The 19,879-nt window shown below is 37.0% G+C and overlaps 1 protein-coding gene across 1 annotated transcript in view; it reads right to left on the bottom strand.

Annotated features, from left to right (window-relative positions):
- The window catches only part of LOC115212334, a 178,207-nt gene that overhangs the window by 27,240 nt on the left and 131,088 nt on the right, over positions 1–19,879 (bottom strand). The window contains exons 32-38 of the mRNA XM_029781198.2: positions 16,650–16,807; positions 12,375–12,514; positions 11,248–11,666; positions 7,155–7,250; positions 5,799–5,999; positions 4,438–4,476; positions 831–1,043 (exon numbers count right to left, since the gene is read on the bottom strand). Of these exons, the coding sequence (XP_029637058.1) occupies positions 831–1,043; positions 4,438–4,476; positions 5,799–5,999; positions 7,155–7,250; positions 11,248–11,666; positions 12,375–12,514; positions 16,650–16,807 (1,266 nt within the window). The remainder of the gene's footprint in view (positions 1–830; positions 1,044–4,437; positions 4,477–5,798; positions 6,000–7,154; positions 7,251–11,247; positions 11,667–12,374; positions 12,515–16,649; positions 16,808–19,879) is intronic.

Below are 19,879 nucleotides of genomic sequence, written 5' to 3'. Positions count from 1 at the left end.
ACACACTCATACACACACACATATATATGAAATTAATGCAGAGTGCAGTTTGCAATGTAATTGCCAAAAAGGAAAACTATAATTCTCACTGAATGTGAGGTGCACTGATCTGATTTGGGCCAGTGTTCGTCACTGGCTTTAACTCTAAATGCATACAAGAAACATATTTTTTAGAGTATTCTGTGATGTTGGGCTAACAGAACCAGTCCTTCATTAAGAACTAAATGACAGCACATTGCATTTGCTTGTAACCCATTATTTAGTTGCAATTAAGAAGATAAAAAAGAGTTACTATAAACTGGTACTCCATCGGTTATGACTACAAGGGTCCCATTTGACCCAATCAATGGAACAGCCTGCTCATGATAGTTATGTGCATGTGGCTGAGTACTCCACAGACACGCATATTCTTAGCATAGTTCTTAGGGAGATACAGCATGACACAGAATATATCAAGGCTGGCCCTTTAAATTACAAGTACAACACATTTTTGCCAGCTGAGTGATAACTAGAGCATTGTGAAATAAAGTATCTTACTCAAAGACACAGCATGCCACTGGGAATTGAACTCATAATCTTATGATTGTGAGCTGAATACCCTAACATTATTATTGTTAGCATTATTGTCCCACTGCCAAATTGCATCTCTTTATGCCCAAGCTAAGATATGCTTTTCATTCCTCACAAGATCTTAAAATAAGGACCAGGTGATACCACAGTCAATATAATCTAATAGAAATTAAAAGTGACACAGTATGGCTGCAGTCTAATGGCTAAAGTGGCTAAAAGATTATATCACTAAATTAGAAAATAAAGCTGTATTTACATACCTTTTCTACAAGCGCCAATTTTGCTAAAGGCATTTTCTTTTTTTCTGCTTTCTTTGCTGTTCTTGTGACTGTCTCTGGTTCAGCCTTTGGTTTGAAGAGCTTGATTAAGTCCGGTTTGGTGTCATCATTAAACATTTCAGTAACAACCAGCAATCCTGACTGTTCAAGCAATGGTGTTGGTATTGATTTGATGAATTCTTTTTTATTCTTATTCTGAAGAAAAATACCAATGAATAAATTAACTAACACATGGTTACATATCCCTTGAAAACATTACATCATCATCATCATCATCGTTTAACGTCCGCTTTCCATGCTAGCATGGGTTGGACGGTTCAACTGGGGTCTGGCAAGCCCGAAGGCTGCACGAGGCCAGTCAGATTTGGCAGTGTTTCTACAGCTTGATGCTCTTCCTAACGCCAACCACTCCGAGAGTGTAGTGGGTGATTTTATGTGCCACCAAACACAGGTGCCAGACGAGGCTGGCAGACATAGGTAAAGTAAATAATAAAATGTGAAACTGTGAGGCTTTAGCTTCAAACAAATGTTATTTTGTATGTATGATGGTTGCTGGAAATTTCCTGGCTTTAAAGGTTCTGTGAGAGGCCCAGTTGAACACCCAACCTTCTGAAAAACTGAAAGACCATCACAATAAGTGTGTGAATTTGAGAGGGGAATATGTTGAATAAAATCATAACTAACTGTAGCAAGCAAAGTTCCTTCCTGAGTCATGTAGACCCACACGAGCCGTTTTCCTGCTTTCCATGGCATATACATTCCCCATTTGAATGGGATGCTGATCCTTGCAGGATTATCCCTTTTTGTTAGCTGAGTAGATTGGAGCAACATAAAATGAAGTGTTTTGCTCAAGAACAAAATGTGTCGCCTAGTCCAGAGATTGAAATCACAATTTTGCAACCATGAAGCTAACACCTTAACCACTAAGCCATGCACCTGCACATAATTAATTGATCCTCCTATATTTTCTTTTACTCAAAGTTAGGAACTTTTCAGTACCCCCTTGTATGTATGTATGTATGTATGTATATATATATACTCTTTTACTCTTTTATTCTTTTGTTTCAGTCATTTGACTGCAGCCATGCTGGAGCACCGCCTTTAGTCGAGCAAATCGCCCCCAGGACTTATTCTTTGTAAGCCTAGTACTTATTCTATTGGTCTCTTTTGCCAAACTGCTAAGTTACAGGGACGTAAACAAACCAGCATCAGTTGTCAAGCGATGTTGAGGGTGGGCACAAAAACAGACACACACACACACACACACACACACACACACACACACACACACACACACACACATATATATATATATATATAAAAATTAGAAAAAAACACCTTTTATCAATTCAATAATGAAAAATTAAATTATACCTTCTAGAAAATTACATATTATAGAAAGATTAAATAATTTATATATATTATATTTTGTGAAATTTGATTTAGTATTTCTAAATTGAATTTTCCCCTGTAAGTTTGGAATAATATTCCCTCACATGGTGAGAATAATGCCATTGATGTTTCTCTTGAACCTTTAACCCTTTCATTACTGTATTTATTTTGAGATGCTCGGTGTTTCTTTCAATTACTTTAAATATAACAAAGAATTTAGTAAAATAACCTAGTTATCAATCAGCTAGTGTTAGGAACATAAATTGTGACTAAGGTTTGATGGAAGATTTTAATTCAAAACTTACGAAAACAAGACATTTGTACTCAGAGCCAGAGTTGGTAATGAAAGGGTTTAAGTTAACAAATGTAGTCATGAGCAGGATAGAGGTAATTTGAAAGGGCCAACATCTTAACCCTTTAGTATTTAAACCAGCCATATCCGGCCAAAATAACTAATCTGTTTTATGTTCAAACTGACCAGATCCAGGCCCTCACACCTACCCTACAATGTTATTCTACATTAAGTAATTACACCATCAAGATCTTGAAGATATGAGATAATGCATGATTAATTCAAATCAATGTGAATCAATAAGCATTATGTTTGATAGAATAATCTGAACACTAAAGGGTTAAGAAGGAAGGATTAAGTGTTGTGTGTAAGTGCAGGGCCTAAGTGAACACAAGCATGATGACAAGAGGAGAGATGAGCAGGTTGGAAATATTAGAGGGGAGTTGGTATGAGCCCAATTAGCTCTGAGAATCGAAAGACAATAATAATAGAAAAGGCAAAAAAAAAACGACAATATATCTGTGGGAGAGAGACTGAAGCATGTTTGTGAGTGTCATTATGTTACTTAGTCATGTGGCCTTTTTCTGGATGTTGTCAGTCGAGGATATCTGTGCATGCAGCAACAGTGCCATCCCAGTTGGGAGAGCAATATTCCAATATAACTTGAACTTTGCAGAGAGTCAGTAGTTGTGTCAACTAATCCTGAAGAGAAGGGCTAGTCATAGGGATGCAATGTGTATTTTTGCCAGCAGAGGTCCTTAGAGATAGCGAAACCTAATAACTATGTAGAACGACCAGGTGAAAAGGAGTGGTGACGAATGATAGACTCCTTTAAACACCGCACGGTCGCCTTACTATAAAAGCCAAAATATGGATAAATGCATATGAGTGGCGCAGGAGTGGCTGTGTGGTAAGTAGGTTGCTAACCAACCACATGGTTTCGGGTTCAGTCCCACTGCGTGGCATCTTGGGCAAGTGTCTTCTGCTATAGGCCCGAGCCGACCAATGCCTTGTGAGTGGATTTGGTAGACGGAAACTGAAAGAAGCCTGTCGTATATATGTATGTATATATATATATATATATATATATATATATATATATATGTGTGTATGTGTGTATGTGTTTGTGTGGCTGTGTTTGTCCCCCTAGCATTACTTGACAACCGATGCTGGTGTGTTTACGTCCCCGTCACTTAGCGGTTCGGCATAAGAGACCGATAGAATAAGTACTGGGCTTACAAAGAATAAGTCCCGGGGTCGATCTCCTCGACTAAAGGCAGTGCTCCAGCATGGCCGCAGTCAAATGACTGAAACAAGTAAAAGAGAGAGTAAGAGAGTGTGTGTCCACAGGATGCTCTGTGGTTAGAGGTTAGTCCTTAGAAGGGCTAGAAGCAAAGATGCACGATTCAATGAATTGCTGTGTTTTATAGCAAATTAGGAGGCTCCAGAAGAGAATTTAGAAGACTGCGTCACGGGACCTTATCAGAAGGCTGCAAATGATTGGGTTGCACATTGGCGCGGAATAAAGAAAGAGACAAACTGCACCAAAACCAACCAATCAGAGTAGTGGACACAACAGGGCCCAAGTGGCCAAAGGTTAACTGTTATCTGCTACGTCCGTATTTGTGTTATATATGTCAGAGAGAGAGAGAGGATTTCACTAAGGTACGCTACAACTGGAACAATTGTGAGGCCTCTAGCTGAGATTCTTGATGTGGATAGTGTTTGTGTTTAATTGCTATTGAAAGAGATAAAATTGGCACATTTTCACTGGAAAGCACTTTCTAGGCCTCTGTTCATGGCTTAAACAACAACAACTGTGGCAACACTTAAACAGCAAAGTATCTGCCCAATACTCAGTTGTTTCTATCAGTGAAGCTAAGTAAATATTATAAAGACATTTACCCCAATGTTTTTCATTGCTCCTGCCAGTATGGTCTGGGCCTGAAAAATATTAAAAATCATTAATACGAATGAATACAGTTTTTACTTGGTGCAACTTCTGACCAACTTCTTAACAATTTTTTTTTTTTTAATATTTCTCAGAAGAGAAGATTTAATCGTACGGATGAAGTCAGTGAATTTTATTATCAGTACATATTTTTTTCATTAATACTCTAAGTGATGTAAAACAAGAGCGACTTCAGTTCAGGTTTGGATTCAATAATATTAAATGTAAAAGCGATACATTTAATTCTAGAGAGAATGATAATTATGTTTAACCCTCTTAAGGAAGTAACTGAGGATCATGTTTTTCATAATACAAGTGTGAGTCTCCTGAGATGGGGTTACTGTTGAAGATAGAAAGTGTATGGACAAATTGCCAAGCTTAATAAACAGAGATGGCTTTTAAACATTTTAAAGATTTATCCAACACTTTGGTAATGATAGAAGAATTATACGAATGGAAAAATACTCCTCTTAGGAGTTCACACACTTCTCCAGGTATAACATTTCTGGAAAAACCTCTGGAATGATGAATACCTATTTCTTTATTACCCACAAGGGACTAAACACAGAGGGGGAAAACAAGGACAGACGTAGGTATTAAGTCGATTACATCGACCCCAGTGCGTAACTGGTACTTAATTTATCGACCCCGAAAGGATGAAATGCAAAGTCGACCTCAGTGGAATTTGAACTCACAATGTAACGCAGAAGAAATACCGCTAAGCATTTCGCCCAGCGTGCTAACGTTTCTGCCAGCTCGCCACCTTTGATGAATAACTCTGGAATGTGACAGCACTGCTGTCACTTTTCTCATATTTTCTTCTCGTGATACAAATTGCCTTTTGCCCATGACATCATTGGCTGCTGAATCTTCAGGATGGCTTGAGGGTGAGTATCACTAAGCTTTTGGCAAAACCTCATGCAATATCTCTGCTTGGCATGTTCAGTGAAAACCAAAATTTGACAAGTGCACATTACACATTTGTACCCTGGGTGTAACAGCCAGGGAGTGGTGTGGCCTACTGGCACAAAAATTTTCACATATGCACAGGCAGGGTGGCTTCAATTCCCACCAAAAGGATTTCGTCCACACAGAATTAGTTTTGGTTGAAAATAATAAAGTCAGATATGTTTTTTAATGCAACTTGTATCTATAAGTGTGTGTGTGTGTTGTTTTTTCATTTGCAAGATATGTATCAAATTATTTTAAGCTCTAAGATTTATTTTATATTTCTTATATAAGGCAAGTTTTCAAAACTTAGGCAGGTTATACTTTCCAGTAGAATTTTGGTCTGAAATTAATAAAGTAGAATTACCTCTGATTCAGAATCAACAGAACTGACGGTAGACAAAAATTCTTCATCTATTTTAGTTTTTTTCAAAAATGCACTTCTCTTGTTCACTTTGGCAGCCAATTTTAGTACACGAGCTTTATCTTTGGTTAGATACTCATTCAGAATTATATCATTTTCCAACAGAAAATTAATGGCTTTTTTTGTGGCCTTATGAAAAAGTATCTGCAAAAATAAAAGAAATATTGAAGATATGTTAATTCTTTTCATTTCATTCCTCTTATTTAAGTGTTTTGGGAATTATGGAGATCGTGCTTTTCTTAGCTTTCATGTTATTATGCAAAAATCTTAGAGAAGCTATGAAGCTTTTGTGATAAGATTTAACCCTTTTATTACTGTATTTATTTTGACATGCTCTGTGTTTCTTTCAATTACTTTAAATATCACAAAGAATTTAGTAAAATAACTCAGTTATCATACAGCTAGTGTTAGGAACATAAATTGTGACTAAGGTTTGGTGGATGATTTTAATTCAAAACTTATGAAAACAAAATATTTGTACTCAGAGTCAGAGCCGGTTTCAGTCAGGTTGGTAATGAAAGGATTAAAACTAAAATACGAACACTGTCAGCTATTTAGTCAATTTGATATTGTTTGTTTTGATTGTTTATCTTATCTGCATTTAGTCATCAGTTGTTGAGGGTGAAAAAATTATGGTTACTACTCCTTGACCATGGAGTAGTGAATAAATAGTCTTTTGTTGATTTAAAGACCAAGTGTTTAGAACAATTAAAATATATAAATGAGCAGACTGAATCTTTTGAATGGTGAAAGAAGAAAGAGCAATATGTGTGTGTGTGTGTCTGTGTGTGTGTGCGTGTGATTACTCTTTTATTTGTTTCAGTCATTTGACTGTGGCCATGCTGGAGCACCGCCTTTAGTCGAGCAAATCGACCCCAGGACTTATTCTTTGTAAGACTATATACATATATATATATATATATATATATATATATATTGTTATATTTTGGAATGGTCATATTGCCAGTTTAGCCAATAAAAACACACGCACTATATAATTGGTGTTATTTTGCTTCAGTGTTATTTATTTTTTACATTAATCTTAATCTTATTTCGGCCAGAGTTCTTTCGTCACACCCCTGTGACCGCATCAGTGGTCCTTTGTTTTCTTCTTTCTTATTTGACCATTCCAAAATATAACAATATCTGTTTCAACACACGACTTCACATAAAAAATCTTGCACAACAAATATTTAAATATATATATATAATATATATATATATACAAGAAGCTTCTTTCAGTTTCTGTCTACCAGAAACTGAAAGAAGAAAAGAAAGTAAGTGAAAGAATATTCTTACAGTTTCTTTCTGTGATGCTGGAGATCTTCTAAAAATCCAGAACGTTCTCATAAATTCTATATCTGGTTCTTTTCTCAGACTTGCATCAGAAAATGGCTAAGGAAACAGATTAATTAACGAGTTAATCAGTTGTTAAATAAGATCTGGAAAAACAAAAGAAACTAAAAGAAAAATTCAAAGACTTAAAAATTAAACAAATTAAAATGAAGCAACTAACCATTAATGACACTTTTTGACTCCCTACATAAATGCCAGTTTCAAATTTTGGCACAAGGCCAGCAATTTCAGAGGAGGCAGAAAGTTGATTGCATCAATGCCAGTGCTCAGCTGGTACTTATTCGAGCCCAAAAAGATGAAAGCAAAGTAGGCTTTCATGGAACTTGAACTCCGAACATGTAGACAGATGAAATGCCACTAAGTATTTTGCTTGGCATACTAACAATTTTGCCAGTTTGCCACCTCAATTCTGGGAAGAGGGTATTTTCAAGTTAAAGGAAAAATGGAGATGCATTGTGCAACAAAATGGTTCATATTTGGTTGATTAAAAATGTAATGGCAAGTATTTATTGACCCTTTTCTTTCCTTTAAAAATCGGTAGGAACTTTCCGGACATCCTAATATATTCATTATTCGATACTAACACAAGGAAGATATTTTTTCCTATTGTTATTAAATTTGAACATTTTAAATCTTTTACAGAACGACAGAAAGATTTATCCAGAGAAACCTTTTCCTCAAAACATAAGAATTAACACTAGAATATTTAATGCAGAAAGTCAAAACTTTTTAATCAACTCAAATTATACTTTAGTAGTTTATCTTTTACTTGTTTCAGTCATTGGACTGCGACCATGCTGTGGCACAACTTTGAAGTGTTTAGTTGAACAAATTGATCCCAGTATTTATGGTTTTAAGAGTAGCACTTATTCTAATAATAATAATAATAATGATAATAATAATAATAATGATGACGATGATAATAATAATAATAATAATAATAATAATAATGATGATGATGATGATGATGATGATGATGAAGATGATGATAATAATAATAATAATAATAATAATAATAACCAAGAAAAGAGGGAGAAGAGGATGAAAGGTAAAATTGACACTGCTGGAATTTGAACTCAGAATATATAAATAGATGAAATGTTGTGATACCCGTGCCGGTGACACATTGGGCCTCACAGTGGAAATGACGAAAGACCGAGACCTCTGAGATATACTGTGACTGCGAAGACCTAACAAATGAAGTGAGTTCATGGTCCGCAGGATGGCCTGCTGTGCTAACTTTGGATCGTAGAGTGACCCGTTGTGCTTGAGGAGACCTATTGAGTCAAGTACCATGCCAGTGGCATGTAAAAAGCACCATCTGAATGTGGCTGATGCCAGCGCTGCCTGACTGGCGTCTGTGTTGGTGACACGTAAAAAGCACCAACCGATCTTGGCCATTTGCCAGCCTCCTTTGTACCCTGTGCCGGTGGCACGTAAAAAGCACCACTACACTCACGGAGTGGTTGGTGTTAGGAAGGGAATCCAGCCATAGAAACACTGCCAGATCAGACTGGGACCTGGTGCAGCCTCCTGGCTTCCCAGACTCCTATTTCTTTACTACCCATAAGGGGCTAAACACAGAGAGGACAAACAAGGACAGACAAACGGATTAAGTTGATTATATCGACTCCAGTGCGTAACTGGTACTTATTTAATCGACCCCAAAAGAATGAAAGGCAAAGTCGACCTCGGCGGAATTTGAACTCAGAACGTAACAGCAGGCGAAATACCGCTAAGCATTTCGCCCAGTGTACTAACGGTTCTGCCAGCTAGTCAGACTCCTGTCGAACCGTCCAACCCATGCTAGCATGGAAAACAAACGTTAAACGATGATGATGATGTTGCTTAGATTCCTAATGATTCTACCAATGTTACAAGGTTTCCTACGTCCAGTTTACTAGAATCTTACCACACTCTATACAGATGATAGGGTAAAAGTATGATTGAAAATCACTTTTATGTACCAGAAGACTATTGCAATTGTTTTCTGTTTATATGAGTTAGACATAGGAAGTTCCAGTGCTTATGACCATCGAAGGCTTTCTTAAACTATTACTAGTAAACTGCAAGTAAAAGATAGACAAGAGGGGAACTGAGGTAGTTTGGGGAAAGATGCTTGAAACAATGAATTCTGGCAAATCATCATTATCATCATCATCATCGTCTGCTTTCCATGCTGGCATGGGTTGGACAGTCTGAATGAGGACTGGCAAGCCAGTAGGCTGCACCAGGCTCCAGTCTGATTTGGCAAGGTTTCTACAGCTGGATGCCCTTCCTGACACCAACCACTCCAAGAGTGTACTGGGTACTTTTTACTTGCCGCCAGCTAGTCAGGGGGCACTGGCATCGACCACATTTGCATGGTGCTTTTTATGTGCCACCGGCACAGGAGCCAGTCAGGGGGCTGGCACATGGCCAGTGATTTCAGGGGTGTAATTTGATTACATTTATTCCAGGACTCAACTGATACTAATTCTATTGACCCCAAAAGAATGATAGGCAAAGTTGGCCCGGGCAAAATTTGAACTCAGAATATAAAGATGGGCAAAATGCCACAAAGCATTTTGCCCTGCATGCTAATGATTCTGCCAGCTTAACACCTTAGCTTAATGAGTAAAATCAAATTTTGGCACAGGGCCAGCAATTTCAGAGAAAGGAGATAAGTCAATTACATTGACCCCTAGTGCTAAAATGGTACTTATTTCATCGATCTTAAAAGGATCAAAGGCAAAGTTGACCTCAGTAGAATTTGAACACAGAGAATGTAAAAACTGATAAAATGCCACTAAGCAGTTTTCTCAGTATGCTAACAATTCTACCAGCTCGACACCTTAGCTTAACGAATTAGCTTAGAAAAGACAAGAGGGACAATTTCAGAATTTTAAACCAATTAAAATCAATTCAAAATAGGATGGAGTCAGGAGTGATTTGATGTTTGGCAGTAATGTGCTAATTCTGGACATGTTTTCATCATATAACTCATCAACAAAAACCCAATCTAAATATAAGTATTACTATCACAGCTGAATCATCATCATCATCATCATCATCATCATCATTGCTTAACGTCTGTTTTCCATGCTGGCATGGGTTGGATGGTTTGGCTCCAAATCAGATTGGAGCCTGGTGCAGCGGGCAGCTCTTCAGACTGAGGTCTTGAGAGCCGGCCGCTGCACCAAGCTCCAATCTGATTTGGCAATGTTTCTACAGCCGGTTGCCCTTCCTCATGCCAACCATTCTGAGAGTGTAGTGAGTGCTTTTTATGTGCCATCAGCACAGGATCCATTCAGGCGAGCCTGGTATCAATCATGTTTGGATAGTGCTTTTTACATGCCACCGGCACAGAAGCTAGTGAGGCAGACTTGGCATTGACTGCGTTCAGATGGTGCTTTTTACATGCCACTGGCACAGGAGCCAGTCAGGGGACACTGGCCACAGCTATAATTTCCATTCACGAAGTATGCTGTGCGTGGGAAGACCCGGCAGGACAAGGTGAGACCATAACCAGTGGCCTCTACCTGGGATGTAGCCAGCCCACTTATGCATACCTTTCTTTCTTGTGACACAAACCCTACTTGTGAAGACCTGTTGAGGCAAGTGAAAATCAAAATCGAAATCGATCAACATCAATGGAAATTGTAGCTGTGATACCAGTGCCAGTGGCACATAAAAGAACCATCCGAACGTGGCTGTTGCCAGCGCTGCTCCAACTGGCCTCCATGCCGGTGGCACGTAAAAAGCACCATCCGATTGTAGTCGTTTGCCAGACTCGTCTGGTACCTGTGCAGGTGGCACATAAAAAGCACCCACTACACTCACGGAGTGGTTGGCATTAGGAAGGGCATCCAGCTGTAGAAACACTGCCAGATCAGACTGGGCCTGGCACAGCCTACTGGCTCCCCAGACCCCAGTTGAACCGTCCAACCCATGCTAGCATGGAAAACGGACGTTAAACGATGATGATGATGATGATGATGATGAATTTCATGAGAAAAATATAACAGAAAATGTATTAAATTCTGAAATTACTTACAAAATCAGCTTTGACAATAAGTCTTTCTTTGCTGCTTCCACCTCCAGAAATCATTGGATTGGGTTTGTCATCAGCATCTACATCATTTGTTTTGTCATCAGCATCTCCTACATCATTTGTTTTGTCATCATTTTTCGGTTGATCTCCTTGCATACCATCATCACCACCAACATCCTTGACTTCTGTTTTATTATCCCTTTTTTCTTCTTCAACCACATTAGTATTACTACCATTATTTTTACCGTCATCAACACTGCTATCATCCTTACTGTCACTTTTAGTATCATTTTTACTATCATCGCCACTACCATCATCCTTATTGTCAGTTGTATCCTTACTATCATCAGTGTCTCCCACATTTTTATCATCATCGCCACTACCACCATCCTGCTTATCTTCTATGTCAGGTTTATCTCTTCCTTAAAATATATGTATATAAATATATATATATATATTAGAATGTATTACATGATATGTTTTTAAATGGAATCAGATTTAATCAGAATATGCAAATGCTTGATTATGTTTAATTACCTTTTACCAATGTAAATTTTAAATTAGATAATTAAGTATCTTTTTTATCTTTTATCTTTTTATATATTAAATGTATATATACATTTAATACACACACACATACACACACATATAAATAAATATACATATATATTTTCCTCTGTCTTCCCTTCTCTGGAACTTTCCTTCTCCTATGTTTCTGACCAAGAGCTCCGCTTGAAATGTTAAACCCTCCTTCTTTCCTTCTTTCCTGAGTGTCCAATAATACTATATTTGTTCCACGTCCTCATGCTGTTGTGTTTTTTTTGTGCTTTCTTGTTTGGATTAACTCTCTCTCTCTCTCTCTCTCTATATATATATATATATAGAGAGAGAGAGAGATACATACATACATACATACATACATACATACATACATACATACATACATACATGCATGGAAAATGATAAAAGATAAAAGAAAGTGAAAGATGGGACTGAAGCAGGAAGGCAGAGAATAAAAGGGAAACAAAGAGTTTGAAAAGGGGTTTAGGTAATGAAAAGAAAGGCGTTTTAGACAAAAAATGTGAAAGAAAATCCTGATAACCTAGGGTTCACGTAATTTTGATAGTTACCTTCAAAATTGGTCATGTTTTTCAAAATGCCTGCTAAATTATTCACCACTCTACTGACTATATTGGAATTTCTACTCAACCAACTTGTCTGTTTTTCTAGGGAACATGGTTCACCGGTTACAAATCTTTCAACAGCTTTTCTAGAAGCATAAGATACAAAATAATAATAAATGAATAAATTATTCATAAGAATCATTCTTCAAACACATTATTTAAATGTGACAATTGTTGTTTTGTAAATTTATCGACAGGTTTTCTAAAAAGTAATTGCATAAGATACAAAATAGTAACAATTTCAAATTTTGGCACAAGGCCTTCAATATCAGTGAAGTGGGTAAATTGGTTGCATCGACCTCAGTGCTTGACTGGTACTTATTTTATCAATACTGAAAGGATGAAAGGCAAAGCGGATCTTGGCAGAATTTGAACTCAGAACGTAATGACAAGAAATGCTGCCAAGCATTTTGCTTGGTGTGTTAATGGTTCTGCCAGCTCGCTGTCGTTAAATACAAAATAATAACAAGAAGAAATAAATTCTTTTATTCTTTTATTTGTTTCAGTCATTTGACTGTGGCAGTGCTGGAGGATCACCTGTTAGTCGAAGAAATCAACCCCAGGACTTGTTCTTTCTTTTATAGAACCACTAAGTTACGGGGATGTAAACACACCAACATCAGTTGTCGAGCGATGGTTGGGGAGCAAACACAGACACATAAACATATATCCTCCTCCTCATCATCATCACCATCACCATCACCACCACCACCACCACCACCACCACCACAACCACCACCACCACCATTACCACCACCATTACCACCACCACCACTACCACCATCATCATCATCATCGTCGTCATCATCATCATCATCATTGTTTAACGTCCATTTTCCATGCTGGCATAGGTTGGATGGTTTGACTGAGGACTGGCAAGCCAGAAGGCTGCGCCAGGCTCCAATCTGATCTGGCAAGGTTTCTGCAGCTGGATGCCTTTCCTAATGTCAACCACTCCAAGAGTGTAGAGGGCCAGTCAGGGCCAGTCAGGCAGTACCACAATCTAATGGTACTTTTTATATGCCACTAGCACAAGAGCCAGTCAGGTAACACTGGCAACAACCACGCTCAAATGGTGCTTTTTACATGTCACCAGCATGGGAGCTAGTCAGACGGCACTGGCATCTATATATATATATATTTATATAATATAATATATATATATATATATATATATATATATATATATATATGTGTATGTGTATGTATATCCTCTCTCTATATAAACGGCAGTTGTCTGTGCGTTTTTTTCTGTGTGTCTGTTTTCTCGTACCCTCACTCTGACCACGGCTTTCAACCGATTCTGATGAAACTTGACACACACATAGCCCAATGTCATAATTCAAAACTAACGCACCGAAAATTTTAAAAGTTCCCCCAGTTCTGAAAAAATCGATAAATTCGACATGGGGTCGAGAATCAGAAACCCAAACCCAGACCGTCTAGGGGACGCAACTCCACCTTTTTAACTCTCAAAAAAATTTACCATCATTTTTTTTCCATTTTTTTGCTATTTTTTGGCTATAACTCTCTAAAAATGCTTTATAGTTATTTCCCTTACAAACCTGAGCAACGCCGGGCGATACTGCTAGTATATGCTATAGTCCAATGCTATAGTAGGAGACACTTGCCCCAAGGTGCTGTGGGACTGAACCCAGAACCATATGGTTGGCAAGCAAACTACTTACCACACAAATAATTTATAAGAATGATTATTCAACAAATTGGTTATTTAAATGCAACAATTGTTTTTTGTCCAGAGTAATAATGCTTAGTGACATTTCACTTGTCTTTACGCTCAGAGTTCAAATTTCACTGAGGTCAGCTTTGCTTTTCATCCTTTCAAGATCTATAAGATAAATACCAGTTTAGTACTGGGACTGATGTAATCAACTAGCCCTCTTCAACCAAATTTCAGGTCTTGTGCCTATAGTAGAAAGGCTTATCATTATTATATATTATTATTATTATTATTATTATTATTATTATTATCATTATTATTATTATTATTTATTAATTATTATTATTATTATATTATCATTATTATTATTATCATTATCATTATCATTCTTCTTCTTCTCTTATTATTATTATTCAGTAGCTTTATTTTTATAGCGTGCTTTCACTTCACTACCGAGGCAGCTCTGTGTGCCTTGGGTATGTGCTGTGTGATTTGTTGTGATGCTCTGATGGTTAATGTATGGAAAGTGTTCTGCGTAGGATGTGTGCAGTGCCTAGTAGTGCAATTTTCTCTATGTTATATGTGTTTGTAAGTCCTGGTGTTTTTGTTATGTATTTGTCTGAATATTTCTTTATCATGCCTAATGCACCTACTATGATAGGAATTGTTTCTGTTTTCAGATTCCACATTCTTCTTCTTCTTCTTATTATTATTATTGTTATTATTATTATTATTATTATTATTATATTATTATTATTATTATTATTATTGAGTGAGAGAGCAGTGCATGCCATCAAAATGACACTGGGGTTAAATATACAAATACCCATCATGACAATCCACCTGATAAGGGTACACCAGCTACATGCATTACAACCATATGTGTGTGACACGGTGATCTCATATCAAGATAAACAGCACATGACCTTGCAGGTGGGGCCCAGTTAGAATTTTCTTCTAGTTGAGTAACCCACCCCACTCAAAAGGTCCCTGAATAAGGGTTGTTTAAGGATGTTGAACGAAAGGTGAATTATCCAAACCTCTAAGAATTCCTTTCAGCACACAGCTATGATGCTCCCCCACTACTTCTGCTCATGATCAGAGATACACATATCGTCAGCCACTAAGGGACATGGTCAACTGGTTAGGGTCAAACAACTAACAAGTAAATCTGTGGTATTAAGCAGAATATTTGCGGTAGCCCATCTTTTATACCAAGACAAAACAATGTACATGATAACACTTCCAATCAGTTAAGATCAGAAGCCATGAGAGCCACTGTCTGGTACTACATCAGGACATTTTATTATTATTGTTGTTGTTGATGGTGGCGGCGGCGTCATCATCATCATCATCATCATCATCATCATCATCATCAAGACAGCAAGTTGGCAGAATCATTAGCACACCAAACTAAGTGCTTAGTAGCATTTCTTCCATCTTTACATTCTGAATTAAAATTCTGCTGAGGTTGACTTTGCCTATCTTCCATTCAGGGTCAATTTAATAAATGGCATTTGGGCACCGGGATTGATGTAATTGACTAGACCCCCTTTCCTAAAATTTCAGGGCAAATATTCTGAGATTGAATATAAACATTCAAAAACAATAATGATGGTTTCAGACTTTGGCACATAACCAGCAATTGTAGGGGGAGTGAGAAAATAGTTAGTGTTTATTTCTAGGTCTACCTTGATCAAGTAGATTTATGATCAAAGATATTCCAGTTTTGATGATCTTGTCTTTTATTAATTTTCTTTTTATGACATAGTATATCTATGACCACAATATACAATTATTTGTAATTATTTGCCCCTTTTTTTAAACAATACGGTATGATCAGAGGAATATTGGACTGCTATTTCTAGCAGATTGATTGATCAAGTATAAGGCTCCTGTTGTCTTTATAAAAAATAATTTATGAAGCTCTCATTGAATACTATTGATTTCACAGTAAGTTTTTATATATATATATATATATATATATTATATAGAAGGCATTACTATACATAAATGCCACATGCTAGAAGGGACTCTTAAAGTCAAAAGTACCAAAATAAATAAACACATTGTATTGAATGCCGAGGAATGCAACTCTTGAAGCAAACCTTTTAAAAACAGAATTCAGCTGCAAATCCTATGATTTCATGATTAGTGCAGAAATGCACTTTTTAATCGTCAGTGCAAGTATAATTCAAGATAATCTTGAATGCATTCCCTCGCATTCAATACAATGTGTTTATTTATTTTGGTAGTTTTGACTTTAAGAGTCCCTTCTGGTGTGTGGCATTTATGTATAGTAATGCCCTCCATATAATATAAATAAATATATTTAAGAGAAAATTTGATGGGTTTTTTTTTCTCTTATGAGGTTTTTCAAGCTAACCACTTGATAAATTCTTATAAAGATTTTATCCTATTTTTAAATTGTATATATATATATATATATATATATATATATATATATATATATATATATATATAATTTTTGAAATGTTAGAAAAACAAAATAAATAAGCAAACAATAAACAATGTCTTACTTGATGCTTTCTGGCATTATTCTGATATTGGTAATATCAATTTCAAGGTTACAGGCAAGAAAACTCAGTAGTATATGTTTGGCAGATGTATTTATAGAAATGTCTGATAACTTCAATTCTTTTAGCCATTTCTCAAGAGTGGCATTGATAGCACTGGCCTGCACAAAAAAAAAATTACATTTAATTAACTGAAAGAATAGAAAATCTTTGAGAGGTTAATAAGTTTGAAGTTAGATACCTTTTATCACAGAAAATTCCTGAGGGTCAGCTGAAAAGTTTATAGGCTGACCAAGATATTCTCAAGGAATGCGACCAAATGAGGTTTATTTTTTAACATAGTCTTCCTTGCAGTGTTGCATATTGGATTCATCATCATCATCATCATCGTTTAACATCCGTTTTCCATGCTAGCATGGGTTGGACGGTTCAACTGGGGTCTGGGAAGCCAGAAGGCTGCGCCAGGCCCAGTCTTATCTGGCAGTGTTTCTACAGCTGGATGCCCTTCCTAACGCCAACCACTCCGTGAGTGTAGTGGGTGCTTTTTACGTGCCACCTGCACTGGTGCCAGACGAGGCTGGCAAACGGCCACGATCGGATGGTGCTTTTTACGTGCCACCGGCACAGAGGCCAGTCGGGGGGAGGCCATACGTTAGACTGTTAAATAACATAGTATAGGTCAAAACAATTTTATATTATTTAAACTTTGTTCTCTGAAGATTTCAATAGCATAGATATGTGGTTAAAGAGATTGCTTTGGAACCTAATGGTTTGTGGTTCAATCTCATTGAGGGACAACTTGGACAAGTGTCTTTTACTATAACTCCAGGCCAACCAATGTCTTATGAGTATATTTGGCAGGCGGAAACTGAGTGAAAGCCAGTCATATATGTCTCTGGTGCACCAGACTAGGGCCTGGTGCAGCCTTCGTGGCTTACCAGACCCGGTCGAACTGTCCAACCCATGCTAGCATGGAAAACGGACGTTAAATGATGATGATGATATGTGTGTGTGTGTGTATGGCTTGTCAGCCAGTGATGGTTAGTTTACATTCCCTTAACTTAGTGGTTTGGCAAAAGATGGCCATAGAATAAGTATCATGTAAATAAGTACTGGGTTTTTTTAAACTAAAACCCTTCAAGGTAGTGCTTCAGCATGGCAGCAGTCCAATGATTGAAACAAGTAAAAGATGGAAGATAAATCATTTGTAAATCATTTAGATATTCAAAGTTTTATTCTTTAATTCAGATTTACCCAGATTAAGCAGATTTATAACCAATAGTATTTCAGTCATGACAGTTCTGTAACTTTTCTCACGTATAGTGTAATTCAGACCACATTTATCCAAAGTGCCCTTTTTGTTAAAAGAAGCAATAGTGTGTGAATTGAGAGAGATTTAGCTACTACATTTTGCAGATTAAGCAACCATGTAGTGACTACTCACATTAAGAGGTGAAAATTAAAATTGTACTTCAGTGCTACTCTAGTTTCATCATCATCATCATCATTTAATATCCGCTTTCCATGCTAGCATGGGTTGGACGATTTGACTGAGGACTATTAAACCAGATAGCTGCACCAGACTCCAATCTGATCTGGCAGAGTTTCTACAGCTGGATGCCCTTTCTAATGCCAACCACTCCAAGAGTGTAGTGGGTGTTTTTATGAGCCACCAGCACGAGGGCCAGTCAGTCAGTACTGGCAATGGCCACACTCAAATGGTGCTTTTTATGTGCCACCTGCACAGGAGCCAGTCCAGCAGCACTGGCAATGACCTCGCTCAAATGTTTTTTCATATGCCTCCAGCACAAGTGCCAGTAAGGCGACGCGGGTAACGATCACGCTCAAATGGTGCTTTTTACGTGCCACCGGCACAGAACCCAGTTTGTTGCTCTGGCAACGATCACGTACTCTTAGCGCTCCACTAACATGGGTGCCAGTCATCGAATTTGATTTCAAGTTATATAATGAACATTATTCATCATCATCGTCATCATAAATATCTAATATCCATTTTCCATATGGCATGGATCGGATGGCTTTACAGGAACTGGCAAGATCAGAGGCCACATCAGGTTCCATTGTCCATTTCAGCTTGGTTTCAGCATGTGAGTAATACACTTATTCTCTAAAGCTTTAAGCTGTTTATGTTTGTAAACACGGCTGACCTCAAAATGCTGAACCTTACAGAGGAGACAACAGAAGATCAAGATATGGAGGCACATTGTTGTACTCGAGACGACTCACCTACCACAACAGAACTGAGATCCTGAAACCAAGGTGCCATGTAAAAAGCACTGGTGTTGGTGCCATGAAAAAGGCACTAATGCTGGTACTGTGTAAAAAGTAATGGTGCTGGTGCCATGTAAAGTGGTTGGTGTTAGGAAGGGCATCCAGCTGTAGAAAGCAAGCCAAAACAGACTATGGAACTTGGTATGGTCCCTTGCATTGAAGGTAGAAGATCCTACTTTAAAGGAGATTAGAGATTTGTACTTCTTTAAAATTAATAAATGCCTCTCCCCCAAAAGTTTCAAACTCCTGGAATGCATCTTATGCATGTGTGTACAGGTTTGTATGCTTGTATATAGATAGATAGATAGATAGATAGATAGATAGATAGATAGATAGATAAATAGATAGATAAATAGATAGATAGATAGATAGACAGAAAGATAGATAGATAGAGAGATAGATAGATAGATAGATAGATAGATAGATAGACAGAAAGATAGATAGATAGATAGATAGATAGATAGATAGATAGATAGATAGATAGATAGATAGAAAGATAGATAGATAGATAGATAGATAGATAGATAGATAGATAGATAGATAGATAGATAGATAGATAGATAATAGATAGATAAATAGATAGATAGATAGATAGATAGATAGATAGATAGATAGATAGAAGATAGATAGATAGAGATAGATAGATAGATAGATAGATAGATAGATAATAGATAGATAGATAGATAGGATAGATAGATAGATAGATAAATAGATAGATAGATAGAAGATAGATAATAGATAGATAAATAGATAGATAGATAGATAGATCGATAGATAGATAGATAAATAGATAGATAGATAGATAGACAGAAAGATAGATAGATAGAGAGATAGATAGATAGATTAGATAGATAGATAGATAGATAGATAGATAGATAGAAAGATAGATAGATAGATAGATAGATAGATAGATAGATAGATAGATAGATAGATAGATAGAT

Source organism: Octopus sinensis, linkage group LG5 (assembly GCF_006345805.1).
Source record: "Octopus sinensis linkage group LG5, ASM634580v1, whole genome shotgun sequence".
NCBI lineage: Eukaryota > Metazoa > Mollusca > Cephalopoda > Octopoda > Octopodidae > Octopus > Octopus sinensis.
This window is presented reverse-complemented; position numbering and strand designations above follow the sequence as displayed.